Raw genomic sequence first — 25,387 nt, 5'->3', positions numbered from 1 at the left:
CAGAACGTGTCAATTGCACTACGAGGAAGACTTATCTCCACGGGGGGGAGTATTCGATTTATGGTTTATTTATTCCATAATTAGTGTTTGTGTCCACGCGGATGAAGAATACAGAACGTGACAATTACTGTACGAGGCAGACTTATCTCTACTCGATTACCTTTTACTGATACTTACCGGATTTCACCGGATCCCTTCTCGTACTTTTCGGACCTCGTCCGACCGGCTTTCTAAAACCATAGAACTGACCGAAAACATGCACCGTTTTGCGTGGCGTAGATAAACGGGGTTGCGCGCGCAAAAAAATGTGACGAAGTACCTATCTATATATATAAATATAAACTGTAAAAAACCGATTTGGCAAACGTAAAAAAAAAAAAATTTTTTTTTGCGCCACAACAGGCCAGGAAGCTAATTACAGTGGTGAATTACATCACATAACACCCTTGCTTGAGTAAAATCACATATAATTTTTGTGTTCTCACCGGGAATCGAATCCGGAACCTTATGTGTGTGAGTCGAGCGTCTTGACCACTACACCACGCAGGACGCCCAATGTCGCCCAATTTAATAATCATTTTGTAATTAAGTCAATTAAAACTGTTTAAAATTATACTTACGCTTATTAATTATTTTGATTTTTAATTATTAATTTTTTATTTTAAAATTTCATTGATAAACCTTTGCGGGCTACATTCATACAACAAAATATTTTTACTTTTGAAATTCACATTCACATTCACAGTAAAGATTGAGTCTTTTGCTTAGTTTTGTCTGGTAGTTTATTGTATAATTTCAGTCCATGGTTTATTAGTCTCGACTGTCCTTGTCTCGTTTAAGAAGGTTGTTTATGATATTTTTCTGATATTCTCGTATTGTGTCCATGTTTGCAACAATTTTTAGTTCTTCATCTACAATTACATCAGTAGCTACTTTATAAATATTTTTTTATGATTCTAGTTTAAAGAGTTCAATGACATTTGATTGCTTAGTCGCTTTAAGAAGTTCTTCAATTTAAAGTATAAAGTTTATATTTGAATTAGTTACGTAAACCTTGACAAAAAAAGCTTGTTTGCTTTGAAACCGGTCGGTGAAAAATAAAAATTAGTGGTTAAAAACAAAGTTGTTTTATTTATTTTATTTAGTTTATTAGTTCTTTAGTTCTTTAGATAGGGTAGGTCATATTCAAACATTAATATTTTATTTTGCTATCTTTGTAGCATGTTTATGTCATTTTGATTTCCTGTTCTCCATAGTAGGTGCATATAACATATTTTAGTTTTTACATAGGCTTCGTACATTAGAATTTTTTCAATTTTTTGAACAAAATTTTTGATTGAAAAAAAAGGCTATAAAGTAGCCACTTTGCTAATTAAATTGTTTATATGAATTGTCCATGTCAATTGTCGGTCTATTGTTAGTCTTAAGAATTTAACATGTTCAATTTCAATTAGTCGTTCATTATTTATGTAAGCATCTACTTTATGACATTTTTTTAAGATAATAGAAAGTCGGGTGAAAAATTCGACTACCCTGCCAATACTAAAAAAATTCAAATTGTTTTCTTTAACAATCTGACAGACGGTAAATTAATCGAATTATTAAATGATATTATTTGTAAATTCGCTGTTAACGGATGAAATGTGATTCCACTTAATTCCCCTTTGATTCAAGCAGTATTTTGACACTTAAAAACGACACAACACGGCATTTTGTCTGGTTGTGGTCCCGTGGCTAGTGTTGGGGACTCACGGATCAGAGGGCCGAGGTTTGAACCCCACTATACTCCGACTTGATTTCCATTATCTAAGAGTTAGTTATTTACAACTCGTAGAAAATGTTCACCAAAATTAAAATATTTGGGTAAATTATAAGAACGCTAATTAAAAAAATAAAAAAAATTAAATCGGCAGTTGCGTACTAAGCGACTTCTATGGAGTAACTAATAGCCAAAACGTAAAACTACTATTTTACGAGTAGTTTAGTCGGCTTCAGTTTGATGCGCGTACGTGGTTTCTGGACTATTATAATTCTATGTACGCTGCATTCGATTTACAAATGCAGTTCTCTATGCACCACTGAGTGCGCGCAAGTAAATAATAATGATGGTCATACACTCGTTTGTGTAATATTCATGTAAAAAAGTGAATTGAACAGGAATGTTGCGTCTCATAAAACGAAATAATACGGACCAAAATGGACACCAAGTCGTTGGAACAATGGGCATAATCCCCCAGTAACTACACACGTGAGTTTCCAGAAATTATCAAGCAGCCAGTGGGCCACATGGCGATGGTATCTACCTACTGTCTACAAAAGCTTCTCTTCGGACATCTATCTCTCTTTGTTAACCATAGAGTTGAAACAGTGTTTTATTTATTAAGTTGTTCATTGCTTACTATTTGGCATGAACACTTGACAAACTTACTACTTTGCACTATTTTTTGTAAATTTATTGATATCATTTTAACTTTGCTAGAATTCCACTCGTCCATGCGCTTTGTAGCTGCACGATGATTGGTTATCTAGCTTTCATGTATCAACTTTAAAATACCTTAATTTTGTAAATGGGGTTTAGAATTTCAATCGTCACTGCGCTTTGTAGCTGCAAGACGTGTTGTAATCTTACTCCTTTTTACTAATCTTATATTTTTTTAAAGTTTAATAATATACTAAATTTATTTGTCAATTTTTAAAATGTGTAAATGGGGGCTAAATTTCTAACTGTCTGTGCGCTCTGTAACTGCAAGACGTCTTGTAATCTAGCTCCTATCTGTTATAATTTTTGATTGATCTTAATTGAAAACGAGGAACTAGAATCCAAACCGTCCATGCGCTCCGTTGCTGCAAGACGTACTGGGATATTTATTAATTGTACAGCGCCCTTGAAGTGACTTTCACAAAAATGGCGCTACATAAATTATCCAACTATAACTATATATGGTGATGAAAACGGGGTTATAATATAACATGATCCTGTTTACTGCATACCAAAATAAAACAGGGACGAGTTTAAGTTTGAGTATCGTCTATTGTCTTATTAACCTTAAAAATAAGTTTAAAAATGCTATCTTTGTTTAGTTTTTTTATATTTGACTTTTTGTGCTGTTACATGTTCACTTAATTGCCAAACTTACTAGTTCTTTGCTCAATGTATTATTATTGGGTTTTTAAAATTATTTTTTATTATAAACTTTTAAAATCATTCCTATGTTGTTGAAATTCTATTTGTCGATACGTTTTTAAGCTGCAAGACTTTTTGTGATGTTAGCTATAATATTTTTTTTATCATATTATGTAAATGTTATCAACTATTAAATGTCTTAATTTAGTAAACGGGGTCTAGAATTTCAACCGTCCATGCGCTCAGTAGCTGCAAGACTTGTTGTTATCTAACTTCTAATTTCATAAATTTGCTTTTTATTTCGTTTTTAAAATATCACTTAAACTCTAAACTTAATTGTCAAATAATTTTTTAAAAAATAAAAATGTAAAAAGGGGCTAGATTTCTTATTGTCCATGCGCTCTGAAGCTGCAAGACGTTCTGTTATCTAGCTCATATATATCATAATTGGAGACGAGGAGCTAGAATCCCAACCGTCCATGCGCTCTGTAGCTGCAAGACGTGTTGGGATATTTATTTACTGTACAGCGCCCTTGAGGTGATTTTCACAAAAATGGCGCTATATAAATTATCCAAACATTATTATTATGGCGATGTGGCTTAGATTTGACGACCGTGACAATCCGGACACACGATTGAGCTTATTATATTTATACGCGCGAATAAATTTTGTATACGTGGAAAATCTCGACAAAGGATAGACGTGAACAGTGTTTGCCAGGACTGAATGAGCTCAGAGACAAAAAACGGGGATTCCCAATTTTATATTTATTTTATTCGCGCCGAAATATCCTCATAATTCCACGCACGTTGCGTTGGCGGGAAACTGCGAGAGATAGAAGGATACGCAAGAAGAAGCGAGGGAAACGGGAATAAGAGGAATGTAGAGAAAAATAGAGAATGAATTGTTTTTTCTTATTTTTATATGGACACTGTTAAGAGGAAACGCAGTCTGACTTTTTTCCTTACAAACGAATTCCCGATTAGAGAGCAGATATTTTTTTTACACACAATAGACATATATATTTATATATATATGTCGGTCTCGTGGCTTAATGGTCAGGGCGTTTGCCTACCATGCAAGAGGTCTCGGGTTTGATTTCCGACATGGTTGATATGCATTATTATATTAAAAAGGGTGTTTTCACACCGGAATATTCCATAGTCCCTGGACTGGTACCTGAAGCGTAAGACCGCTGCATGTAACAAAAATAATCAAGATTCGCTGCGATTGGTGTACCAATGCAGTACCCTATGCACCTTCAGGTGAGAAAAGGGAATGATTATGATGATGATTGATATATATTTATCGTAAGCGTGTCTCCGTTGTTTTCTTTTTTTGATAAATTGTGTCTTATGGGAGTTAAGACAATCCAAAAACCAATAAAATCTCCCAGTTTTATCTGGTAAAAAGACACTTTATCTTCGCTCTTTTACAATTATTGATGTATTACTTTCTGTATATTTTAGATAATGTTCCTGAAGGAGATATTTATATAACTTTGAAACATGCCTTATTAAATATAATTTAATCAAAGCCTCATAAACATATCAAGCGAAGTAAAACAAAACACATAGAAATAACAAACAAATTAAATAAAAATACTCTTCTACCGATCTGGCCTGATCTACTCACCAATCCATGCGCATTTCACTTTCCATTATCTAATTCATAATAACGATAACAATATTTTGAGTTTGTCCAAATGTATGTAGACAAAAGATTTCACTCCCCAGGGAGTCATTAAGATTAACAAATTACAACAGATGTGGAGAACATTGTAGAGAAGGAAATTTGGAAGTCTAGGCATTTACAGAGCTTATGATTTGTCGTTGGCTGGTTTGAGTGGCCACTTTACACACTGTGTAACAAAATATGTAACACACTGTGTAAAATAAAACATTTTTTAAAAGAACTTTGGTGTTTTTTCAAAGCCTTGTTAACTACACGATATGCATTTTGCAGACTGATTTCACCTCATTCTGAATGTATGAGGTGACATTTTAACGTCATGGTATAAGTGATGTCCCATCTCTGGTGCAGTAGATTTTTTCATGTTCCCAACTGTGTCAGCAGAAGTTAAAATCTACCATTTATCAAGCCTTCTAAGAGCAACTTTTGTATTTGTGCCCCAATGTCCATAATGTGTGATTGGTTAGATTAGACCATTTTTCTACCAAGTTTTTGTTCTTCGCCTTCAAAACAGTGTGGGATGAAGATGGATTGGCATGGAATATTTTGTTGTTTTTGTTTGTTTTTGCCACATAGTTCTTTCATATAACTGTTGTCATTGGCTTAGACCGTATATTTTTATTTAAGTTTGTTTTTTTAAGAAAAACAACATAAATACAAAAAAATTGAAGCATAATGAAAAAACATAAAATAAAGCCAAAAAAGCTTTCCCACAAAAATGGAAATTATAAAAATCCAGTTTAGTTAAATATTGATAAAGGTGTACATGTGTATGAGTTTTAGTGTGTGAGGATGCGTGAGCAAGGGAGTGGAGTGTGATTTTGGTAAGTATGTGAATGTGTGTGTGAGTGTATATGTGTGTGAGGGTGGATATATGAACAGGGTGAGGGTGTGTTTAATACAAATGAATAGAAACATCTTAAATTTATAATGTAAAAACATTTTTTCATAAAGAAACAGAATTTTGTAGAAATAACTGTTTTTTAATTCTAATGTTAAAAGTTTACTACAGTTAAATATATATATGCTATTAATAAATACATTTTTAGAGAATAGTGGTAGAATAATGATAGTATAGCAAAAAGTATTACTTATAAACCTCGCATAGAGTTGAACTCGGTTTAAATCTGGGATAGCGACCATAGAAACTTATACCTGCACATTATGTGGTATAACGCTGGAATAAGCACGCGATCTGTAAAACGTCATATTTTTTTTGGTCATCGTAATGGATAGTTTATCAGTTTTTATTTTATTTTTAAACAATTTCGAAGTTCTTTGACATTCTCAATGCGATGCAAGTGTTTTTTAATTATTTGTTAAAATAATATCTGAAATGTTTTATGTTTGTATGTGTTTTAATTAATCGTGATAAAAAAGAAACAAGAATAAACTATAGAATTTGTTTTTAACTTCTCGTCTTCCTTATTTTGTTTTCTTTTTTTAACGGTTTTCTTTATGTTCTCGATTACAATGACAGTAGTCTCGATTTGACTTTGACGTTTGTTTGTGTTGTTATAAAAGTTACTGCGCAGGCGCACATATCAGTGTTGACTGTTTAAAAAAATAAGCATAAAATAACATGTGAATTGTTATTCTAGGTTATAAATATTTGTGGACGAAATAAAGTATCTCGGGGTCTACTTAGATGAATATTTAAATTTCATAAAACATACTCAACATGCAACAAAAAAAAAAAAAAAATATTTATGAGAAGATCAGGAAATGTAATAGAGAAATTAAAAATATACAAATTCTTCAAAATAAGGCGATAAAGATTATACTCAAAAGAAATATCCATTTTAATGTAAAAAAATGCACAAGGAAATTGGCTTGCTCACAGTAAAGCATCAAATTAAATATATTTTAGCAATTTTTAAACATAAAATAATTAAGAGGATGAATAAACGAAAAACAATAATAAAATTTAACCCACAATGTCATACATATGAAACAATGGGTAAAAAGATAAGATTACCAATGAGGAGAAAAACAGAATATCAAAACTCATTGTACAAGGGATTGAAGCTGGACAATGAGTTACCGGAAGAAATAAAGGAAATAGAATAAACTAAAATATTTAAAATTTATTTGAAAAAACATGTTATTGAGAAATTTTGATAAAAAAATTGAAACATTATTAAAAGTTTATATTAGTTCTTAAGATGTTATTAACTAACTTAATAAAGCATAAATAAATAAATAAGTAAGTATTTAATTATATCGGCCATAAATAGTTAAACCGGGTATAGTTATTTCTTAATATAAACCTAGTATAAGGAAATCTAATAAGTAAGGCCCATTATATTTATGCGCCAAGCGAATCAAAGAAGAGCTCTATGCACATATATTAAATAAATCAATCATAAAATTTTCAGAACGTGATTAATACAGTTTTTTGTATAAAAGCGTCCTGATCTTTTTTTAACAGAACTTAGAATTGACCTTCCTGAACTCGATAAAACAAAAATATCATTTTTCTAAATTGTAGACTGGCAGCTTTCTGCATAACTAAGTTCAATTTTCTGTCTCCCAGTAGACTAGCTCAAATTCTCATGTTTCACTTGGGAGTAAAGTTCCACCGGAAAAATTTAAGTCTCGCTTTAAAACGGAAATTTTCACAATGTTATTGAAAATTTTCTTCTCGCTCTGGCTGTGTTCTATTTTAGTTCTAGACAATGTACTTCGCTCGAACATGAGAAGTATCTGAAAAATGAATATATATTTATTCGAACTCTTTGGGGAACAAGAACATCCTTTTCAATAATATATATCATCGAAGTAAAGTTTAGGAAGAAAAGAGATTTTTCATTGGATTTACCTGCAATTTTACAGAAATTTTTACAAAACCCTACATATATTTTAATTATGAATTTCAGTAGTTTTTCAGATTTTTTATTCGTAAATTGACTATCAAACCCTGTAAATGCCTAGACTTTCATATTCTTCTTTCAAAAAATGTTTTCCCTCTCTATTGAAACAAGTTTAGTTAAATTTTAAAATAAACATTAAGCTTTCATTAAATATCGATTTTCGTAGCAAATATTTAATTTATTTATACTCAAATCGTTGATAATATAATCTGAACTAGAATGAGAATATTTCGTTTACTTTATATTTAAATCTAAACTAATCAAAATCATTTTTACAAATTGATATGAAATATTTAAGGTTTTCTATTTATTTTATTTCTCCAGGAATCTCATTGTACCATTCTAAAATTTTGTATTTTGAGCAAACCTTAATATTTTAAGCATTTTATCGTTAAATTATTCAGCTGGTTTTCTGGAATAACAATCTGATTAATGAAATATTTTTCTTATGAAACATTCATAAGCTTATATAAGACCAATTTTGATTTTAAAAATGTTGGAATTTATCGTAATTAAACTAGGTTTAGAGCAGGTAACTATATTCACTTAAATTTTGGGCTGATAGTTAGTGTTTTAACTTTGCTGTATTTCTATTATTAGTAACAGAAAAATACATTTGGAAATGTAAACGTTGGTAATGCACGGTCACAGTGGAGAGCGTTTGCGTGAGAGACGCGACGCGCGCGATTTATTCGCGTGTTCACGTACTTAACCATTTTATTATAATGGATTCCAAAGATTTGTATTTTTTGGAAAATTCTTATTTTTGATAAGAGTTAAACTTGGTACTGATGATATTAATTTAGGGAGAGAAAACAAAGGAAAATTGTTCACACTGCATTAGAAATTACACTGCAGCCTATTTATTTTTTGAGTACACGAGTCAGAATTTCCAGGTAAAGACTGTGTTGCAGCAAGTCCTTTAAGGCGAGGCTTTTCTTCACCTCGTATGCTTTTGCAATCTCCCTCATCATAATGTTGCTGATACCAGGGAGATTTTTCAGTATCCCTTGCATGACTTAATAGTTGTTTGTCTTTGGATGGAGTCCAGTTTCCAGAGGCTACATTTTTCTTATTAACAACTTTGTACACCATGCAGCACCGTTCGTTTACAAAAGTGGCACAAAACGTTATGTCGCGCACGTCAAGATCAAACTGGTTTAACTTACCCGGAAACCACGTGGTCAAAACGCATGCGGTCACATGGGCCGCGTCGCACCTCAGACGTTTGCCACTGTGGCCACGCAATGAACCTTTTTTCCCCCATGAAACTAAATTCCAGGTCTCCCTCGTTTTATACTTCTATCAACCCAGTTCCCCTTAATACAATATATCCACCCTTTCACTCCGCTTCAGGACTGCTTCCATTGACATGCTTTATTTCTTAAGATTTTTCCGGGGATGTTTAGCTCAAAAACTATAAATTTGCTTATGTTTAACCATCGTTAGTTAATTCTGGTAATAGTATGTTAACTTTGAATTTTTTTGTATGGGATGAGCGTGTATTAATAAAAGATTTCACTTACATATTTAGATGGAGTTTTTAATAAACTTAACTATGACAAAGAAAAAATTCGATAAAATGAATGTCGACAATACTAGCTGAACCAAACCGTGATATATGAATTGAATTTTAGTAAGTGATTAATGTCGTTAACCGTGGCATGTTGGGACTACCAAACACAGCGCTGGACGAAGAGAGTCTGAAATTAGTTTTGTAGCTGCTAGTGGCGCGTTGCGTTGCTGCGTTGCTGCGTTGGCACCTATTGTTGTAAGTGCCCATAAAACCAAAACCCCATTTCAAAGTAAAGGCTGGAACACAACACTCGTCAATTTCGGAATACAATCAGCTCTATCCATTTTTATATGTTTTGTCATACTTAAATAGTGTCAACAACATTACTAGATTGAGAATTTTTATTCACTGACGTAGCGACGTTTTTCTTGCGTTTAAAAAAAAATGCTCTTGCCATTCTAAACATGTTCTCATTTACTTTTTTTGTTAATTTCATGTTCCTTCTTATACCATTTATCCTACATGTTAGGATACAAATTTTTTGGGACTTCTTGCACACATGAACTTGAAAAATATAATGTGGTTAGTGTTTGAAAAGGAAATTAAGAAGAAAACTAAAAATTACATGCTGAAATCTAAATATTTATTAAAATGTTGTTACATAAATTGAATTTTCGGAAAAAGCGTTAAAATTTTATTTTTATGGATTTAGAAGATGATTCCTTGTGGGTATTGCTCAATAAGTGTGTGAGCAAGATCCTGGAGATCTTCTTCTGGAATTGGGGCTGGCAGCACGGAGGGTCCCTGGGGAGCTGGTGCTGGCAGAGCCATGATACCTTCTGGAGCCCACAGATCTTCAGTTTGTGGAAGTTCCTCGATGATTGGAGCCGGAAGGAAAGATGGGCCTTCTGGAACAGGGGCAGGCAGAGCGACAATTCCTTCTGGAACCCACAGATCTTCAGTCTGTGGAAGTTCCTCGGGGATTGGAGCAGGAAGAACAGATGGGCCTTCTGGAACAGGGGCAGGCAGAGCGACAATTCCTTCTGGAACCCACAGATCTTCAGTCTGTGGAAGTTCCTCGGGGATTGGAGCAGGAAGAACAGATGGGCCTTCTGGAACAGGGGCAGGCAGAGCGACAATTCCTTCTGGAACCCACAGATCTTCAGTCTGTGGAAGTTCCTCGGGGATTGGAGCAGGAAGAACAGATGGGCCTTCTGGAACGGGGGCTGGCAGGGAAATAATTCCTTCTGGAAGCTCTTCAACTGGTGCTGGCAATGGAACAGGCTGGATTTCTGGCATGGACGGAATGGCTGGAAGAGCTTCAGGGAGTGCTGACTCTTTGTTGTCGACGTTGATCACAATCTGGACCAGAGGGCTCTCTGGGACAGGATTGCTGCTCACAAAGGCGGCCAAAGCCAGAACAAGGAAGAAGGCTTTCATCTTGATTATTCTGTAAAAAAAATACAAACTGGTTTAATAAACATGTGCCTAAGCGCTATTATTTAACATACTGGAAAATCAAATTGATGTTCTAATGAAAACCTATATTGAAGGAGTAAACATAAAATAAACAATACAAATGAAAGCATTTATTTTGCTCGTTGATGGTTATTGACATTGCTTAATATCATTAGCTTATTAGTGACACTGTTAATTATGTCAAACAATAAAACGTGTTTGATATAATTTGATAAACACAAATACTTAAGTATTTATTGATTCGTTTTTATCCCAACCAGCATTGTCATTGCAGAAAATGTTATTTGTCAAACAAACTAATTAACGAAGAAATATTTTCACAATGAATCAACTTTGGTATCACATAATATTTCATTGATTATACCTTTAACATTCAGTGTGAAAAAACTCCCTCGAGTCACTGAGTGGTAACCTAAGGTTGCCTTAGGTAAACCTTAGGTATCCTAAGGTTAGAAAATGATCACCACGTTTGAAAAATTAAAAATTATGAATGTTCAAACATAGGCAAAATTGTAAATGTTACACAGTGTGTAAAGTGGCCTCTTAAACCAGTCAACGACAGGTTATTAGCCCTGTAAATGGCTAGACATCTATAATCCCTTCTCTAAAATAATCTCTATGCCTGTTGTAATTTGTAAATCTTAATGACTCCATGGGGGGTAAAATCCAGTGTTTTGTCTACAAACATTTATGAAATCTCAAAATATTATAGTAAAACCAACTGGTCCAAGGAGAAGCTTAAAAATTTGAAAATTGTTTATCGGCGTTGCCAAGTATGTGAAATAATTAGATCCAATGAATCTCTTCACAACAATAAAGGTTTCAGCTCTTTATATTCACTTAAATCAACAGATGGAAGAATAAAAGAAATATGGATAAAATGGTACACAGTGTGTAAAGTGGTCACTGAAACAAACTATTTTGAGACAATCTCAAAATAGTTTCATTTCAAATTTAAAAAATTTAAGATTGGTATGAATCCAGTCAGGGAAAAATCCATAATTTATCCAGAAAGATTTGGATATGTCCAAAATATTGATTTAAGGAACCAACAAATATTTATGGTAAAAAAAAAAACAAGAAAAATAATGAGCATGGTTAATTAGTTTAAAAATACTTTTTTCTTTTGATGTAGGTTATTAATCTGGTATGTTGAAATCTGTGTAGATAATTACAGGGGTTAACGATAAATTTATTTCATCGGGGTTAACATGGATTCCAACAATGATGAACGGTCAATGACATATAACAAGTGACAAGCCTTTAAACGTATCATTGACTGATCCAAGAGGTCACTTGACACAATGTGCTTGTCAATTCTGAAAGTGATCACTTGAACAGCCATTAACAGGTCAACAGTTCAATAGAGATCAGTGGATGACGAGATGCAGGACTTTCAAAACTTCAGAAACCAATCCCCAGAATTGAGATTGTGAAGAAGAACAGTGTTAAGGTGGAAATGGAATACGGTTTTCTGTATGAAAAAGGCCCAGGACTCTTGTGGGTGACTGTGTTTTTTAGTCAATAGCTACTCTCAATTAAATATCCTAAAATGAAGATTAGTCACTTATTTTGGCGCGTTTGCTTTCCATTATTAAAGCCATGGTATCGACTTCAGGTAGGATGAACGTGAATGAATCATTTTTTCCTACTTACATGTTTTAACTTGGGTCACCAAATTCACAATATAATTTTTCTATGAAATTCGGAACATTTATACTTTTCTCGCTCACCAGTATAGACAATTTTATCGCTTTACTAGTATAATAAATTATTCAATAAATGCCTTAACCGGAGATTTGAACGAGTATTAGGTTCGTTATAAATGGGGAAATTCAGAAGATAACATTGTCTTATGATGATAAAAGCATCTTAGATATTACAACTTCTGTAGTTATTGGCAATCTTAGTGTTAAGAAAAATATCGGATATTTGTTTAATCGTGATAGAATTTTCGATTGGTAATATTGTCTCTTGTCAAAATAGTGATGACGGTTTTTTTATACATTAATGCTCTGGGACAATACCAAAATCATGGAACGCCTAAAGACTTGGTTTCCTAGAAGTGCGGTGCCGTCATCTAACATAAAAGTTGATGACGTCATTGAAACGTTTTCCACAAACCAGATGTGTGAAGTTTCCCTAGAGAGCGTTAATTGAAGACCTTGTTTTAAAAACCTCTAAAGTCGTAAACCAACATTTTTTTATTTATGTTTAAACTGAATACCACAGTTCCGCTACGATTTTTATTTCCTTTAATGAAATAAAATAATATATTATGCTTTAAGCGCACTGTATAGAAATTGAAAATATTATTACTGTGACGTTTGTTATTTTTATACAATATTTAGACTATTGTGGCTTTTAGCGTAAACTAAACACAAATTTATATGAAAATTTGAAATAAAAATAGGGGTATTTATAAAATATATTTAGTAATTGTACTTTCCATGAGAGGCAAAAAAATAATAATTTTACAAGTCATTCTACAGGGAAGGATTGAAGAGAGACACAGTTCAGATAGAAGGCGCATCTCTTGGCTTAAGAACTTCTGGTTCCATTGCAGCACTCAGTCCTTGTTCAGGGCAGCAGCTAATAAAGTAATAATCGCAATGATTTCCAACCTCCATCGGGGAGAGGAACCATAAGAAGAAGAAGAAAAACATTCCATATTTAAATTTGAAAAAATATTCAGTTAACACTGCTTAAAACCTCAATAAAGAATATCTAGAAACCTTTAAACCGTCAAACAATAAGTGATTATGGCGCTACATAGTGGTCAAAATGCTAATAAAAATATTTTTTTATTTTTCATTGATGCAGAAAATGTTGTTTACAAACAAATTGATGTAGACAATTTCAGTTTTCAATATTTTAAAAGAAAAACGAATGGACGCATACAAACAAAAAAAACATTCGGGTAATTGGGCAGTGTTATCACTGAGAATCTGGATCCCGATGCTGAGATAAAATGCGGAATAGAAGCGGCCCGAACCGCATTTTAGAAAATGATTCTTGATACAATAGTTCAAACTTTAAGCTGCAACAAAGAATGGTCAAATGTTTTAAATGGTCACGGTATTTTATACCGTGTAGAGGCGTGCACTCTTAAAATTATAATAAACCTCCTAAATTAAAAAATCTACATGTTTTTAGCTGTCCAAAAAGGTGCAAAAGTTAGGGCACCTGTGTACGATCTTTAAAAACATTCGATAACAAAGGACTCAGGTAGTCAAATTCAAAGTTAACGCTCTGCTTTAGACCAGGGTACCTCATAGTCAAATTGGTTTCTACTAAACCCTACTATCACGTCATGAAAGAATCGGGTCTACTTACAAGTATCCCTGTATATCAGTTATATGCATAATATTGGATTCCACACAACGAGAACTTTGCATTCCAGATAAACTAGCTGACAGACGTCTTACGCTTAGATCAGCTACATCTACGTCGAGAGGAAAAGTTATTATACCTCTAAGCAAACAGCGCACTCAATTCGGCGAACGCGCATTTGCGGTCGCAGGCCCTACGTCATGGAATGCTCTCCCAGCAGAAGTGCGAAACTGTGAGAGTGAAGTGATGTTTTGGAAAAAACTAAGAACCCACTTGTTTGTTAAATCATTTGAATAAGTCCGTAGCATGCGATAAAAAAGTAAATTGTTTTGCTTAAATCACAAATTAAAAAGTTTAAATAAAAATTATTTATCTATACAATCACTTTGAAAAGCGCCTATAAGATATTATATTAGAAAAACGGGAATTTATAAGTTATCTTCAATAATAATCAAATATAGATGAACCAAAAAGCGCTGAAAAAACAAGTTAAATTATTATATTTATGCCTTTTATTTCAATGTGTTTTATGTTTTATTTAACACTTATTGTAATGAACTCGTAAGGTTTTTACTTGTTGTATTTTTCATTACCAATATAACCCGCAGACAAGTCTCAGCTTTGCGGGAACAACATAACAATTATTTATGCTATTTTATTATAAAAATAAATAAATATTTATTTGAAAATGTGAAAGAATTTGTGTTTCCGGGAAGCAGGTTTTCAAGAGATGAAAGAATTAAAAAGGATGTTGAAAGGAGAAAACTTATAAAAATTTCGGTTCCGGTTTCAGCTGGAACTAGAATAAAAGCTGGGATTTGGTGTTGCTCACAAAAAAATACTAAATGTTTGCTAGTTTTAAGAAATCATTTATTAAAAAAATGTTTTTTGATATAAAAATATAACATTTTAATTCAAAATAATCAGAAATAAAAAAAACAAAACTGAATATTACTGTGGGCCTTACTTATAAACCTGGTATAAAATTACGCTGAAGCATTCTAATAGAATAAGGATGGTATAGACACATTCTTACTTATAATCATTGCAAAAGTTATACCCGATTCAAAGTTGGCATAGCGATCATAGAAACTTATTCCACGTTGATATCTGCGTCCAACGAGATATAAAGCTGGAATAAGCATACGATCTGTCATCTGTTTCATTTTCACTCGTAAAATGAATTGCAATTTAAACATTTCAAGTTTCAGTTCATGGTTTACTTCTTCGTTCGTATTTTCAAAGCACGCTCTTAATACTCATAAATAGTTTTTCTTTTTCTTTACTCCATATAGTGTCCATGCGGCTCGACTGTGGAATCATCTCCCATCCACCATCAAAGATGTAACAATAGTATCTCTGTTCAAATCTCGTCTGAAAAAACATCTCCTTTCTCTTTCTCAATCTCTCCTCCTTTCTTCTTTCCTCATTTTTGCATTTTCCCATTGAGTAATAGTATTGATTTAAAGTAATTTATATAAAAATTCAGTGATTTCTGTTTTCATATATCTTTATCATTTTTATTTTCTATTGAATATGTTTTGTAACTTGAATTACAAAAAAAAAAAAAAATATTTTATTGGATGGTTGGAAGAATGCTAAATAAATAAATAAAAAATGATTATTAAATAATCATTTCATTCAGATAAATTTTATTTAGCATTTGTTTTGAAAATGATTTTTGTTAAATTTTGCAGTATTAAAACATTACAGATCTATTATATTATATTGAATATTTAAATTTATTAAGAGAAAAAACATAAACTCGAAAAACATTTATCAAAGGCAAATTTCATTTTATTATATTTCGGTATGCAATTAATCTTTTTTCTAACTATAATCGATTAGTGTTATATTTATTCATTAATTAATTCATTCAATTTAAATATAAATGAACTTATTTAGACTTTTTAGGCTGTGTCCGAGTCAAGCCATAATAATTAACAATAAAAAATACATAGTAAAATTAACTATGTTAAATTATAATGACACGCGACGCAAAAGAGTAACAATCCAGAAATACAAGGTATAAATAATAAAATTTCAAAGAATATTATGTAAAAAAAATCATTAGATATAAATATTAAAACATAAATTATACAAATTTAGATTCATACACAATCATTTATACAAAATAATAGTATCATTGAAATCGAAAAAATAAAAGTATAATAGATAAATAAATTGAAATTAAATGTTAGTAAAACAAAATATATGGAAATAGGTAATAAAGCACATGGCATAACAATGAATGTAAATATTGATGGTAAAATTATTGAAAGGGTTGATGAAATGAAATACTTAGGAATTATTCTTGACTCCAGATTAAATTTAACATCACACTTTGAATATATATGTACATAAGAAAATTTCAAAAAAGATTTTCTTCCTAGGAAGAATTCGAAAAAAAAAAAATAAAAAGAGTGCAGAATTTATATACAAAACAATAATTGCCCCTCATTGGGACTATTGCTCTACTATATTATAGTTAGCTAACGAGGGAGACATAAACAAGTTTGAAATACTACAAAATAGAGCAATGAGAATTATACTGAAAAAAAGCAAATATAATAGTGTTGAAAAAATGAGAAAACAATTGAACTGGATAGGAATAAAGAAAAGACTATTGTATAATGTATTTGTATTTATATATAAAGTGTTTAATAATCTCATGCCAAAGTATTTTATAAGTGAAATTATATTAAATAGAAATGTACATAAATATAGGACAAAAAATAGAAATAGGATAAGACTACCACTTAAGAAAAAAACAAAATCACAAAATAGCTTAATGTATAAAGGGTTGAAACTGTATGATGAGATGCCTGAAAGTATGAAGAATGAAAGAAAACTTACGGATTTAAAAAAAAAAAGTTATGTTTATTGTAATAATGTAGTTATGTAAGAAATATTTAATAAGTATTTGTTATAATTGTAAATATATTAGTTAATATACAATGTAATATTAACTAACTTAAGTAAATAAATAAAAAAATAAATAAATAAAATATAGTAGTAGTGTAAAAAAACAAAATAGTAGTATGGCATCAAAGGAAAAATATAAAAACATAATTGAAATGATAATTGAGATATGGTTTAAAGACATTCACTGTATACTAAAGTCAGAAATAGAAGTAATAAATAATATGCCAAAAAAGAGTAAATACTAATTTACTAGTTTACTAATACTACTTTTTGCTAATTGCTGATCTCGAACTTAAAAAAAAATGAATCTATGAAAAAATGTATGAATCGTATTTCTTAATTATTTACATTGAATATTTTCTTTTAAAAGTTCACGACCCCCATAAAAAATAGTTCATTTAGAGTTTGTTATTTTAGAAGAAATTAGCAATAATAAAACAAAGCTTAAGATAAATATCTATCACTGTGGTTTTTTATTGTCTCGAATTTCGTAAGTTACGTTTGACATTTGTTTATATAATTTTGTTTTGTTACTAATACGAATAACGTATTTGTAACTGCACATGCACACACAGCTTGCTCAAAAATGTACGCAGAAATGTAGCATGGTCAAAATATAACGATAAAATAAGCTTGGTAAAATTATAGTAAGTCGTAAATATTTTTATAAGTAACATTTTTTTTATACCAGGTGTAAATAGTAAATGGTTACACCGGGTATTTCACTTGGTTATTCTTAAGTATAAACTCGGTATAAAGAAATTTAATAAGTAAGGCCATTTGAATTTAAACTATTGCAATAAGTTTTATTTGATAAATGCTTTAAGGTCACACTCAAAACACGTGTGTTTTGGATGTTAATTAATTTTGATTATTCTTAATCCTGATTGCTGATGGACATTATAAACATATTGGTATACATATTTATGATACGATAATAACAGCTGTAGTAAGGCAGAACTAAGATTGCAGAAATACTATTATCGGTTTTTATCTTTGTGTTTTTTACATACACATTAGCGAATTTGTGAGATTTATTACCAAATTACTTTTTCTTTCAACAATCCGACAAAATCTTTTTCTTTAGCTTTCTGAGCTCTACTGTTAGATGTAGACCTCTTCTATATCCGTCCATTTCTTACGGTCGGTTGCTGCCTGCAGCCAATTTTTACCCCCCATAGCGGCTATGTCATCGGATCATCTTTTTTGAGGTCTTCCAACGCCTCTCTTATTCTCCCAAGGCCTCCATCTTAGAATTTTTAAGGGCCATCTTGTGGGGTCTAGTCTCGCAGCATGTCCTGACCATTGCCATTTCAGTCTTGCAACGCGATCAATGAAATTCGCTATTCTGGTTCGTTCCTAATTTTCTCGTTTTCATAAATTTTCTCACTAAGTCTTTTAGGCTTATACCAAGCATGGATCTTTCCATGGATCGCCGTGTGCATTTTATCTTTTCTATATTTCATTTTGTAAGGACTATGTTCTCTTATGCGAATGTAGTCACTGGCAAAATATAAAGTTTTATTGACAAACATTTTGCAACAGATAAAGAGATAATTTTCTCAAGTTATGAAAATTGTAATTTATACGTATTTACAGTTACGAAAATTAAGATAAGGTTTTATTTCACGCGTTATCCCTTTTGAAGGTTGATTTATCACTTTTTTGTGACTCACAAATGCACTTAAAATCTACAGTTATCTTCTTAAATAATTGTTAATCAACGAAACATAGCTGCCATTAAATAACAAGCAGCAGTGAAAAACAAAAAAAACTTGACTAACTTGATACATATTTATATTAAGTATAAAAATAAATTTACTTAAATATCGGTGATATGTAGCAATTATCAATGTAATGATATTTAAATCTAAATAAGTTACAATATAGAAGATTATTTTAGAGAAGGCAATATAAAAATTTAGGCATCTACAGGGCTTATGACCTGACATTGGATGGTTTAAGTGGCCAGTTTACACACTGTGTTACATTCACCATGATAAACAAAGTTTAATTCAATATTTGTATTTATATTTACATTTATACTTATTATTACCTTATTTATCACTATATGCATATTCTCTACTTACGATATATAAATCTGTACCTCAGAAGCAAACGGATGCAAATCCAAAGGCCAAATGTTCAACAAAAGCCTAAAGAATCTACTTTCTCTAAGTGATTTATAATAGTTTACAGCATTAATTAGTGTTTTCAGTATCTTAATACATAAGTTCTTTCATTAAAAGCCTTACACTTCTTCAAAATCGATGGATATTATCATAAACTGGATACGAAAATCAAAATGTCATTTCATCAAATTCTGGATTTGCATCCGTCTGCCTCTGAATTACAGATATAAACTAATATTTTGTACAAACGTGTATATACTCTTTACATTTAATTTTAAATATCTATAGTCCCTTCACTCTTCCATCTGTTGATTATTGTGAAGTAAAAGAACCGAGACTTTTATTGATGCGAGTAAGATTATAACATAATTATTTCACCTTCATAAAAAGCAACGCCTAAAATTATTTTCAATTTATATGGTTCTTCTTGGACCAGCTGGTTTAAGCAACAATATTTTGAGTTTTTGTAAATTTTATAAATTAAAAAATAGGTACATGAAAAATTTGGTTATAATCTCACTCGCATCAATAAAGGTTTCAGCTCATTAACTTCACAAATATCAATGTTGAAGGAGTTTAAAGGATGTAGATGCTCAAACATAGGTAGAATTTTAAATATTACACAGTTTTTACCTTGCCGGCCACTAGCAGTAATGGTCAGTGCGTTTGCCTACCACGTAAGAGATCTAGGGTTCGATTCCCGACATGGTTGATATGACATACTTATTTAAAAGTGTGTTTACTGTTACTGGACTGATATCTGAGGCGTAAGACTGATTATCTTACCTTTATGTGGCAAAAATAATAATCGAGATTCGCTTCAATTGGTGTACCAATACAGTGTTCTATGCATCATTAGGTGCGGAAAAGGAATGATGAAAAAAAAAGAGTGAAACACCTTGTAGTTAAAATTGCAGTTTCAAAAAAAGATTTGTCGTAAAGATTAAAATAAATGTATCAATGCTAGTACTCATACATTTATTTTGGAAAACGGGTTATTTTTTTGAATAACGAACTTAAAATGTACTTTATCGCAAAATAGATTTCTTTGTGTTATCAAAACGATATGATAAAATGTATATTCTTGTCAAACCTTATCACTTCACCTTCAGACGAACGGCCATTTTTTTATTAGATGATTCCAGATAATTGAATAAAGTGATTAATTGAGCACTTTTGATAGGAGACAAGCGGCTCTCAAAGTTTTCATTGTAATTTTTAATTTTCTTAAAAAGTCTAATTTTTGTAAAATTGTTTACGAAGATTGGGTGTGATTTTTTGTAATTCTATGAAATAAATTACCTTTGGACATATTTTTTTTTATTCGGCCCACAAGTAACGAAATATGTACAAGTTTACTTACGTATTTTTTTATTTATTAAAACTATGTGGAAAGATACATTCACTTTGGCTAGCGTAATGCTAAAATAAATCATATCTTCCAACCAACCAAAAAATTTGGTGAAAATTTTTACCTTATTTTTTTAACAATAAATCGTTAATTTTAGTATTAAATCTGTTTTTTTAGGAGGCTGATATTTTTGAAACACGGTTTGATAAGATTTTAAAAACTGTAAATCGAGCCTTTTTCTTACGCGCCTTGTTCTCTCTGCTCCTGGAAATAGTCCCTTTCCAATTGTTTCTATGTCTCTTTGTCCTAGGCACTTTTACTTCACCTATGTCTCACGAGTTCAACGATGTTATCACTCCATTCCCTCTGAGGTCTCCCTACTTTCCTTTCATATTTTTATGGTCTTCAATTCTGGGATCCACCAACCAACTTCTTGACTCACCGCATGACCCACCAACTGCAATTTTTGTCTTCCCACTTCTTATGCAATATCAGTAATTTAGTATCTTAGGGAGACCCCCTACGAACCCCCCCCGTCTTTATATGAACGTGTAAATTATTATAGCAGTAAATAAAATAAATTACTAAACTGATTGGCAGCTTCCGTGGTGATTCATTGAATTTCTTATTAAACGTCAACAAAATTATATTTTAGAATAATTCAACAATTAGTCAATAAAACTTAACAAACAAATAAATTTAAATAAACAAAATAATTTAAATCAACAAACAAAAATCAATAAACATAAACCTAATTATTCGACTCTATCTAGTAGCTTTTTTCAAAGAGCCTGTACTTGACACAACCATTATTTTTTTTTCTCTGTAGAGCCTGAATTTCAAGAAGTACCTTGTTGTAGAATCGTGTGCAGTTTGAGGCAAAATAATAATACCCTTTTTGCAGTCTAGTAGTGGGCACAACTAGCATATTTTTATTTCACGTGTTGAACCTATGAAAATCTTTGTTCTTCCTAAAATCATCAATATTTTTATGTACATACATCAAGTTTTCATAAATATATTGACATGTGACTGTTAATATATTGATTTTTTCAAACTTATACCTAATTTTTAATGTTTAAATTTGAATTGTCAGTATATATTTTTAGTGTTTTACTGATTTAATTCTTTAAGATCCTCATGACTTTTTAATTTGTTTTTAAAATGTTTTTTTTATTTAAAAAAAATAATTTTTGTTTACTATATCCTAACACATTTTTTTTATTACATCTTTTACTTTATTTTTTTTTCTCATCCTACTTGGTATTTTGCTATGTTTTTTAAATATGCTTTTTGCCATACACAAACATTATTATTTTTTTACTATGACTTTAAATATATTTCCAACTATGAATTCTGTTTTTAGTTTGCATTTGACTGAGTTTTAAAATATTTATATATATTTCATTTTTATGTTTTTTGCTATGTTTTCACTACATTTTGTACTATGTTTACACTACATTTATTATTTTGTTTCTACTATGTTTTTACTTCATTTTTAACTTCATTTTTACTATATTTTTACTAAATTTTTTACCATGTTTTTACTCTTTTTTTACATTGTTTTTTACTTTGTATACTATCATTAAAATTGTTTTTATATTTTGATTACTGTTTTTATATATTTTTTTGACTGTCTTAGAACGGGGTAAATAACCATGGTTCAATAGTCAAAGCAACTTGTATAATTATAATTCTGTGTATGTAATACAATATGATTATAATAAAGCGATTCTTTGAGATTCACAATGTAAATTCTTCGAACAGCTCTTTCTTCAGCACAAAAACAGAATCAATATCTGCTGCATCTTTCCACAGCAGTATACCGTAAGACATAACGCTGTGAACGTAACTGAAAAATACTAATCCAGCTACTTTTACATTAGTAAGATTTTTTTTTTTAACAGTGTAGGCTGCATAACTAATTCTGTCCGATAAATCAGCTATATGTGGACCCCAATGAAGCTTACAATCTAATTTTGTGCCCAAAAATACAGTAGTATCTACAAGATCCAATTTTATGTCTTTAAGTATTACATTAAACGTAGTTTGTTTGATTTTCCTAAAGTCTGGGTATTTTATGCTGTAATTCACCACTGTAATTGGGCCTCCTGGCCTGTTATGGTGCAATTTTTATTATTATAATGATACTAAAAAGTTGAGAATCATTGGCAAGACAGTTTTGTTGCGGTCACTTAGAGTGGGAAGGTAAATAGATTCATTGTTAATTTCGTATCGTCGACTCTAGACATTACATACTGGAGAGAATAATAAGTTGCGTTCCAATATATGTAAAAAGATTTAAAAAAATCGGAATGAACAAAAGTTTGAGAGTGAATGTATATTTTTTACCCATTTGAAAATTGAACTGTTTTCGAGCGCCTAAAAGTGAAACATTTTAAAAGTTTGTCTATGGACTTCGAATTTCAAATTGTATCTTACTTTAAATTTAGAAAACGAATTCAACGGTGAGTGTTGTGTTTTATTTGGATCAATAGGTGACATTTTGCCGTGATAATGGGATTTTTATTGGAGTACTTTCTTCAACAATTGAATAGACTTTTCTATCAAACTCCTCAAGCGATGATTGTGGATTCACAGGAAAAAGATTCAGAAAATATAAACAGAGATTCCTACTACATTTTGGATGTTTTATCGCCGGATCCCATCATGTTTTGCGTGTCTGGACTGCCTTGTATGGAATACGCGCATTAAAAAAAATACTGAAAAAAGTAAACGAGCAAAATTGCTAAAGGAAACATACGAAAATCTGACATAACATTTATAAAAAATGGTAAAATATACAAATATAATACCTACCAGACAACAACTTTTATTCGTGCACACGGCATTGGATTGTTAAATAAAATGCATCGTATCTCGATTATCTGTTACGGTAAGGTAAGGTGATTAGTCTCACGCTTCAGGACAATGAAAGACTTCATTAAAAAACAACTTTTAGAAACTGATATTTCAAGCCGACTTTCTCAGGAATCAAATGCGCGAGCCGCTACACTTTTCTCCACTTGACTTACTTTTTTAGGATTTTTACTCGAGGAAAGCCATCGGGTCGAAAATACTCGTCCTGGATTCACACACACCTGTATTCTTAACCCGCCCGGACACAAATCACAACCAACAACACTTTAAAGAAGTAATAACAAATGCAGGATATTCAAAAATATTGTGCAATGGATTTGAACACCTTCCTGAAGTCTTGAAAAATTATATCGGGGACAAATTTAAAATCAACATTTATAAGAACATGAGGATTCTTAAAACTACGCAACAAAATATTTATAATGCGTAGAATTAAGAATAGTCTAGAAAGAGGGTAGAATCATATTAGAATACATCGCACTATGTCCAATAATCTCCCCACTATGTCCTACTTTCACCACACGCATTTGTGATGTCACCACGTAATGTTGCTTGATGGGAAAAAAAATCATAACACAAATGTAAGGTAAAAGAAAGTTAATCTGCTAATTTCTCTAAAATTTTATTGTGCACGAAAAAACATTGATTGACATAACAGAGTAGATAAATAAAGGGTCATTTAATAAGAGTAATTGAATTAATGAACGTTGAACTTAACATATATAACAAATTTTATTTTACATAAAACGGATATTTTTATATCATGTTTAATAATATTTGATATTTAAAAGATAACGTCGTTCAAATGTTCTCCACGGCGTTGTTTAATCCGAGGTCTTATTTTCATTAGATCTTTCATTACATGAGCAAAGTAGGGTAAAAAAATTACCACCCTGGCAACACTAACGAAATTTCCATTAAGTTTCTTCGACAATCTGACAGATGGAAAAATAATTCAATTTTTAAGTAATGCATTTGCTACTTAAACATTCGTTTGCTAATTACACATGAAATGTGCTACCATCCTGTTTCTTTAAGATCCAAGCAGTATTTTTACACTTAAAAGGGACACAACACGGCATAGTTGAATTCAAATCAGAAGTTGCGTAATGAGCGAAGTCAACAAAAAAACTAATGAGTCAAAACGTAAACCTGCTCATTTATGGGTGGTTAAGTCACCATCTGTTTGATGTGCGTATGTGGTTTCTGGACTATTCTTAATTCTAATGTTATTATGATTTGACATTAAAATATGTTACTGTATAATATAACCGAAATGAGTACTCGAAATGATAAATTAATTTAAATAATACATTATATTAGGAAATAGTAGAAATAAAGCGAAGAAAATTCTTGGAAAGTGGAAAAAATACTTTGTTTATGTTCCTTTAATTATGTTTATTTTATTATAATATCAACATTTTTAATTGGTCAACTTTATTTTGAAAATTCTTCTCCTCCACTCCTCCATCTATTTCCTTAACCTTCTTACGAGCTCTTTTTTTTCTCATGTCTTTTATAAACTATTATTATTCTCTTTACTGTGTAACATGTTCTCTCATTATATTTGTGAAAAACTTTAACTGGATGTATGTACTATTTTTTATATTTTGTATTCTTATAAAACAACTGTTGTTTTTCGTTGATAAATAAAAAAATAAAACTTTTAATTACAAATATTATAATAACTACTTAATAAAAACACGGAAATAAATTTTTGTTTTATTTATTCATTTTATTGTAATGTATAGATTTTAGAAAAATAATAACAATTTCAAATGAAATCCATAAAGAATACAAAAATTGTAATATATATGAGGTGTGTTCATAAAATAACGGGCATTTTCCCGTTTCGCGAGTTTGGAGGATCCGAATGTAATAAATTGTTTTTATTATGTTGGTATACATGTCCTGAAGTATGCTAAAATTTTCAGATGTATTTATTGTTTACTTTTTCTGTAGCAGTCGCTAAGGTTAGACGTGTTAGGCGTGCTTGGTGATTTCTGCCAGAATGCCTCCATTGGGACGATTGAGCCTTAGTTTCAACGTCATATCCATAAACCTTTGTTTTGTCACCTGTT

General features: G+C 31.1%; 1 protein-coding gene across 2 annotated transcripts in view; it reads right to left on the bottom strand.

The window, feature by feature from the left end:
• Nucleotides 1-9,827: 9,827 nt before the first annotated feature.
• The window catches only part of LOC148273165 (uncharacterized), a 213,515-nt gene continuing 197,955 nt past the window's right edge, over nt 9,828-25,387 (bottom strand). Inside the window, exons 1-2 of one of the 2 annotated variants that reach the window (XM_088239070.1) lie at nt 12,342-12,409; nt 9,828-10,656 (exon numbers count right to left, since the gene is read on the bottom strand). In XM_088239070.1, coding sequence (XP_088095196.1) covers nt 9,915-10,646 — 732 coding nt within the window. In that variant the 5' untranslated portion in view covers nt 10,647-10,656; nt 12,342-12,409 and the 3' untranslated portion in view covers nt 9,828-9,914. Of the gene's footprint in view, nt 10,657-12,341; nt 12,410-25,387 lie in introns of those variants that run through there. The other variant, XM_088239071.1, reaches the window with a different exon arrangement.

Source organism: Micrasema longulum, unplaced genomic scaffold (assembly GCF_059751315.1).
Source record: "Micrasema longulum isolate JH-2025_06_02 unplaced genomic scaffold, ASM5975131v1 h1tg002062l, whole genome shotgun sequence".
Classification (NCBI taxonomy): Eukaryota; Metazoa; Arthropoda; class Insecta; order Trichoptera; family Brachycentridae; genus Micrasema; species Micrasema longulum.
The sequence above is the reverse complement of the archived record's forward strand: the minus strand, read 5'-3'. Positions and strand labels throughout refer to the sequence as shown.